Source organism: Coloeus monedula, assembly GCF_965178545.1.
Source record: "Coloeus monedula genome assembly, chromosome: 7".
NCBI lineage: Eukaryota > Metazoa > Chordata > Aves > Passeriformes > Corvidae > Coloeus > Coloeus monedula.
Window position 1 is genome coordinate 31240603 of NC_138787.1, and position 6159 is coordinate 31246761.

A 6159-nucleotide genomic window follows, 5' to 3' on the forward strand; every position below is an offset into this window, starting at 1 on the left:
CAGACCAGTTTCAATTAAGATTATAATCACTTGTTGACATTCAGTCAAACTTCTCAATTTGTTTTGGTTCTAAAAACACAATATAATACTTGTGCAGTCTTCAGGCAGGAAAACCATATGTTTCCCCTTTAAGTACACTTTTAACAATGCAAGTTATTCATTGAATGAACCAACCTGCCTGAAAAAATTAAAAAGACAAAATTGAAACCTTCAGCTTTTACATTTATAACTGATGTTATCATAACCAATTCAAAGATTACATTACTCCATGTCTCATTTATTTGCCTTAACTCAAAGTGTCAGTGTGAAAACTTTAGTCCATCTAATTAACTTCTTCTCACTTCCCATTTAAGACTAATTATCTTAAATGAGCCATTAAACAATTCTGAAAGCAATAAAAAGACAAATGGCTGCAGAGTACTAAATCAGACAAGAAGGAAATACACAGGTTTATTTCCTTGTAAAAGCAATCACCTCTTCAACGGGAGAGGCAGTAACTTTGCTTTCAGCCTTTGACCTTCCAGTGTACGAGAAGTGACACTTCCTAGAGCGGGCAAGGTTCACTCCCTGTGCAGAGGAACACCATTTTAGAGGGATGGGCAACTTTTTCCACCAGCTATTTAGAAATAGTTTCTGTATTCAGGCCTCTCAGACAGCTGATGTCTAATAATTGCTCTTCACCTGGCAAGCTGTATGACAAGGAGGCACTTCTCTTGCCAGAAGATTTTTCACAGCCAGGTGATTCTTTGGTTTTTTTACACTGTCACACAGTTTACTGTATTTAACTAAAACATACATTTGTTAGGCAGATGAATGATTCAATCAAGCAAAAACCAACAGAAAACTAAGTTCTCAAATCCTCTGTCTTCTTTCACCTCCCAACTCTCCCCTGTTTAAAGCTCAGGCTGAATTTAGACTTCTTCCCCTCATACCTCCTTTGGAGTACTTTGGACAAATCTTCCTGACTCCCATTTGCCAAAATCTGCCTTTTGCTGTTTTATCAGAACACAACATACCTCTGTGGGCATTCATCCTCTGCCTCTTCCAAGGAAACCCATGCCTGGGCTTTTCACCTAATCCATTGTGAAATAGGAAATGTTGAGAAGGGGATTATACAAAAGCAACAAAGGAAAAACTCCTGAAATCCCACAATGCGGCACTGCTATCACTGAACTGTGGCCTGGCCAGCTACTAATTTCCAAGTTCATTTCTTGCACAGAAACTTTCTTTAGAAGTTCTCACACATTGGATGGGCAAACCAAGGTCTTAGCAGAGAAGCAGGTATCACTCATGTAACAATTTAACTTTTGGAAAACTTTCCAAATACTGAAAACAGAAATACGACTAGTAACTTCCCAGCCATACTGGGGAAGTAAAAAGGAAATTAACTGAGTCCCCTTGTCAAATTACTGCAAGAGGAAGTGAAGACTAGTAGGGCTGGAAACTAGGGATCCTGCTATTAAGTGGTCAGATACCAGGCTGCACAAACTTATGCTACTTTTTCCTAAAGCCACATTTAAAACAGAACAAAAAAAATACACTCTAGTCATCATATCGTTTGATCAGGAAGAACAGGATAGAGACCTTATAGTCAGCAGGGATGAAAGGAAAGTGAACTAAATGGAAGTGTCCTACTACTACAGAGGAAATTGTTTACTTTAAAGGAGACCACGAAAAAAAAGGCATTCCCTGTATGTTCTATAATTAAAAGTGCAATACCACAGAGCACTGTAGAGTCTGATTGACTTTCAGCTCTGTCATGAAAAATACCAGGTACAAGGCCAGGAGTCAGATTCAGGGGTTTATTCTACCTGAGTTCTTGTAGTTTCATGCAGACTCTGATATAAAACAAAGCTGCCTAAAATTCTAAGAAGTAAGTCTGGGTTTAAGTGATGTCCTGAATATTTGCTACTTCCCTTATAGAAAGCAAGTGATATGCTGAGCACATCTCATGAAGGAATATTTAGCTACACATCCTAAGAATTTGTACTTGCCTTAATGCCATTTCCCACAAATAGGTAGAAGTGAACTCTGTTCTCACCGGGGGAATATAAAAATTGATTTATTTTTAAATAACTGTATCGTTTAACAGAAGCTGTGAAACAAACCAACGTCATGACGGGTTGAATGGAAATAGCTCACCACAAAAATCGAATTAGCTAATACAGAAAGGTGTACACCAAGAAGACTCTTTCAGGAAGCACAGCCTTTGGAATTTGCTGAGGCTCTGCAGTCTACAGCAGTGAAGTTTGTTTTGTCTCCAAGAAATATATCTACATCAAGGTATAATATCACATTAAAAAAAAAAAATCAACAAAAGTCACACAAAAATGTGAGCATAGTAATACATCTTTTCATTTTAAAAAGCAACAACACCACTTGCATTTTGAAAACATTTTCACCAGCACCAGTGAAACTTACGTGTTAAAGGTTTAAGCACTCAGCTCCTACTCTACAACAAATATACTATGGTAGTAATTGTATCCATCTTGTGTCTCTTACTCACCCAGACAGAATTCCTCAATTCAAACTGAAATTAAATCCTAGATAGCAATAATGGTGGAACCCCAGTTCACATAAACAAAATGCAACTATTATTAAGTGGTCTTCCCTTTATATTACTATAAGCAGTTTCATTCTTCAGCTACAAAATATCTTATTACCCACAGACAAATTACTGTGAAGCCCACCTACAGCTACAGGCTCAGCAGGAAGCACATTTAATAGCCACCAATTATATTTATGCAAGAAATTTTGCCTTCTCAGCAAAAGGAATAGAGAACCTATTTTATTAGAGATGTGACAAACCCACATTTTCAATAGCTCTGTGACAAACATGTAATTGGTCTTGGTATTTGCTGACTACAGAGTAAAATAAATCTTAATGAAAGAACACAATCTGGCCAGCAAAGTACAGTTTTGCCACTACGAAAGAACAACTGGGAAAGACCAGTGGGAGCAAATCTAAAGTAATGCAAGGATGACTGGAAAAGGAGATGCAGTCAGCATGTTCTGGGGCTGCATAAATCTGCCCCCAGAGTACACTTCATATCACAGTTAGGCCCCACTGATTACAATTTTCTTCTCTTTTCCTTCAGAAATATCATGACAATAAAAATAACACTACTTACATGAGAAGGTGTGATCTTTAATATCAATACGCTGCAAAGGATTTTTAAGCATTTGCGCAACTGTCAAAGAGTTACAATATTTGAAAAGTACATGTCTATTTTGGATTTCATTCTTTAAGTTCAGCAGAAATATAATAAACTTATCTCAGCAGGCCTGCAGTCGGTGTGACTGGTGTGTCCATCAGTTAAACAAGAGAAGAAGCCTTTTAACCAGCAGATAGAAGGCTTACGTGACAGTATTACAATTTGAACTGCTCAGAGCCTTTGCAAAATGAAACTGCTTCATTTCAGAAGGTTTTCTTTGTACAGCAGATCATTCCAAAGGCAAGGCCCAAAAGTTAAAACTAGTAACATAAAGAAGAGCAAAACAAAACTCCCAATAAAGTCTAATTTTGAAATTCTTGTTTCAGCTGAGTAACATGATCCTGCTGAACAGGAGTTATCTGTGACTGTTTGGGAGGTAACGATACGTTAGAAGAGATTTTAAAGCTTTGCTCACTACTCAATACTTGAAGTCTTGTGTTTGTGGTACTGAGAATGTTTATCATACCAGTAGTATTAATCTTGTTAACACAAGAAGACAGGGAGCAGTAAGTTCCCCAGTGAAAGTTCAAGCTAGTATGAAGAAAGGAAATAATTAACTCTAACCCTTAAACCATCTACAAGGAGTATGTGGTAATCAGATCAAGCAAAACACTTAAAATATAAACTGAGCAGTAAACTTTGACCACATGACACAAGTCACAAGACTTCTCTTTCTTGTCATCTCAAGCAAGCCTAACCGTTACTTTAAACCTCTCTCAAACACAATCTCACAAATACACGTATAAATTTGTCCCGTTTATGTCCAAAAAATAACCAAGCAGTTGCTGACACCATATTAACGCAACAACTTTCAAACACACATTTTTCCACCTAGCCCCAAATGAAGAATTACAGTACACAGTTACACAACACCAGCACTAGTACTGGAGATCAGCTGCCAAATTTTCACAGGAAAAGATCCTCCAGAGTGGGTTGATAACCACATAACAAAGCACAAAACAGCTAAATCCTCTCATCAACTGTACCTGATTATTTTTAGGGGTGGAAGGAGGGAAAATCTGTTTAGAGTGGCACATCCATGTACTCTTGAGAGTGAGCTCTCATCACCCACCTAGTCTCAATGAGGTAAGCAGTGTACGTTTCTTGTATGTTCATGGCATTCCTCCCAGTCCGTTTTTCAGCTTCTGAAACCGTGATTTCCATTTTCTTTGCCAAACAGTCTTCCATCTTTTTAGAAGAGGAAAATAAAGATTCATGTAACATTAACCACACAAGGCAAAGGCTACTAACCCTGCCTTCCCTTCTCCTACACCACATTCGTTCAAATAAGACAGGTCTCTGTGGGATAAAGGCCTTGACAGGGCTTTGCTTTATACCTATGTTCTGTATCATATTTTCAAGTGAAAACTGCAAACCTGCTTTAGGGGGAAAACAGAAAGTCAACAAACTGACAGCTTCAGGTACCAAAAACCACCCTGAGCCGGGAGGATACAGAAAAAAGAAATATTTTTCTTTACAGGTAACAAAATAACCGTTTTAAAAAACCAAACAAACAAAGCCGAGTACTTTCTATCCAAACACTTCCCAAATACCAGCGAATTCCTCCTCAGGACACCCGGGACACATGTAGCCACCTCTCCCCTTTCACAGGAAACAGAATATATCCGGACCAAGATGTTTTTCTTTTAATCTCTCAGAGGAGGATCGTTATCTTTTATACACTGGCCGCCAGAAATCAGTAAGGACCACACGCCCACCACCGAAAGGCAAAGCTGCACTGACCAGGGAGGGGGAGTCACTTGTGAAGTTAAGGGGGGAGGGGGAGACAAAAAGATATTTGATAATTATAAATAATAATCTGACACTAGGGACGAGGATAGAGGGTGCACAAAGCTCTCTGACAGCGGCCAGAACGGGGCTGCAAAGAGAATCCCGCAGTTCAGAGGGTCGTGCTGCACAGCTCTGCCCCGCGCTCCACCGAGCAGGGCTCGGCCCCAGGCAGCGGAGGAAGGGCTCGTCCCACCTGTAGCCCCTTCCCGCCGCGGCGGCCAGCGCTGGGCGAGCGCCCGGCCCGGCCCCCCCGAGCCCCGCCGCGCTCCCCGCCCGGCCCGGACACCGCGCTCAGGAAAGCCCGGTGCTCGCCCGGCGGAGCAGGCCGTGAGCCCGGGGAGGGGGACGCCGCCCCTCCGCCACCGCCCCCCGCACCCTCACCGCGGCCAAGGGCTGCTCCGGGGGCGCGAGGGCGCCGTCGTCTTCCTCCTCTTCTTCTTCCTCCTCTTCCTCCTCCTCCTCCTCCACCGGGCGGCTGTCGCTCGGCTCAGGCTCGGTGCTCTCCATGGGGCTCGGGGGCTCGGCCGCGGCGCTCCGCGCAGGCGCTAAGCCGGGCTCCGGGCAAACCCATGGCCGGTCCTAGAGCCGGGCCGGGCCGGGGTGTGTCCGCGGGGCGCGGGGCTGCGGGCGGGGGCGAGGCGAGGCGAGGCAGCCCCGGCCCCGGCCCCGGCCCCGGCCCCGGCCCCGGCCCCCGCCCCCGCCCCCGCCCTCGCCCTCGCCCTCGCCACCCTCCGCCGCCGCCCGTGCCCATGGAGAGGGTCGATCCGGGGGTGCTGAGGGTGTCCTGCCCACCCTGTGCCCAAAAGAGGCTCGTTCATGCCCCTGTGCACGGACACCCCTCGCTGTGACAGGGCTCCGCTCGCCCACAGGCAGCCTTGAGCCTACTGTCCCTGTCTGGGACAAAGCTTCCCCCGGCCCCTCACCCGCACTCTTACAGCTGGAAATGTTTATTTCTAGGATTTGTTTGTGGTGTTGTTCCCCTCTTAATTCTCAGGTCACCGAAGAGTTTCTTGTGCCATGCTTGGCACAGCTTTCCTGCTTGTTTGTTTGGGTTTTTTTGACACCCTGTGTTGTTATAACAAATAGCACACCTTAAACAAAAAATACATTCCATATTAATGGGAAATATTTCAGATATTTTCTCCTCTTTCGT

General features: G+C 43.7%; 1 protein-coding gene across 3 annotated transcripts in view; it reads right to left on the reverse strand.

The window, feature by feature from the left end:
* SNX4 (sorting nexin 4) overlaps positions 1-5675 on the reverse strand; it is a 53422-nt gene extending 47747 nt beyond the window's left edge. For all 3 annotated transcript variants that reach the window (XM_082285082.1, XM_082285083.1, XM_082285081.1), the window contains exons 1-2: positions 5388-5675; positions 4288-4403 (exon numbers count right to left, since the gene is read on the reverse strand). In XM_082285082.1, the coding sequence (XP_082141208.1) occupies positions 4288-4403; positions 5388-5513 (242 nt within the window). In that variant the 5' untranslated portion in view covers positions 5514-5675. The remainder of the gene's footprint in view (positions 1-4287; positions 4404-5387) is intronic.
* Positions 5676-6159: the final 484 nt, after the last annotated feature.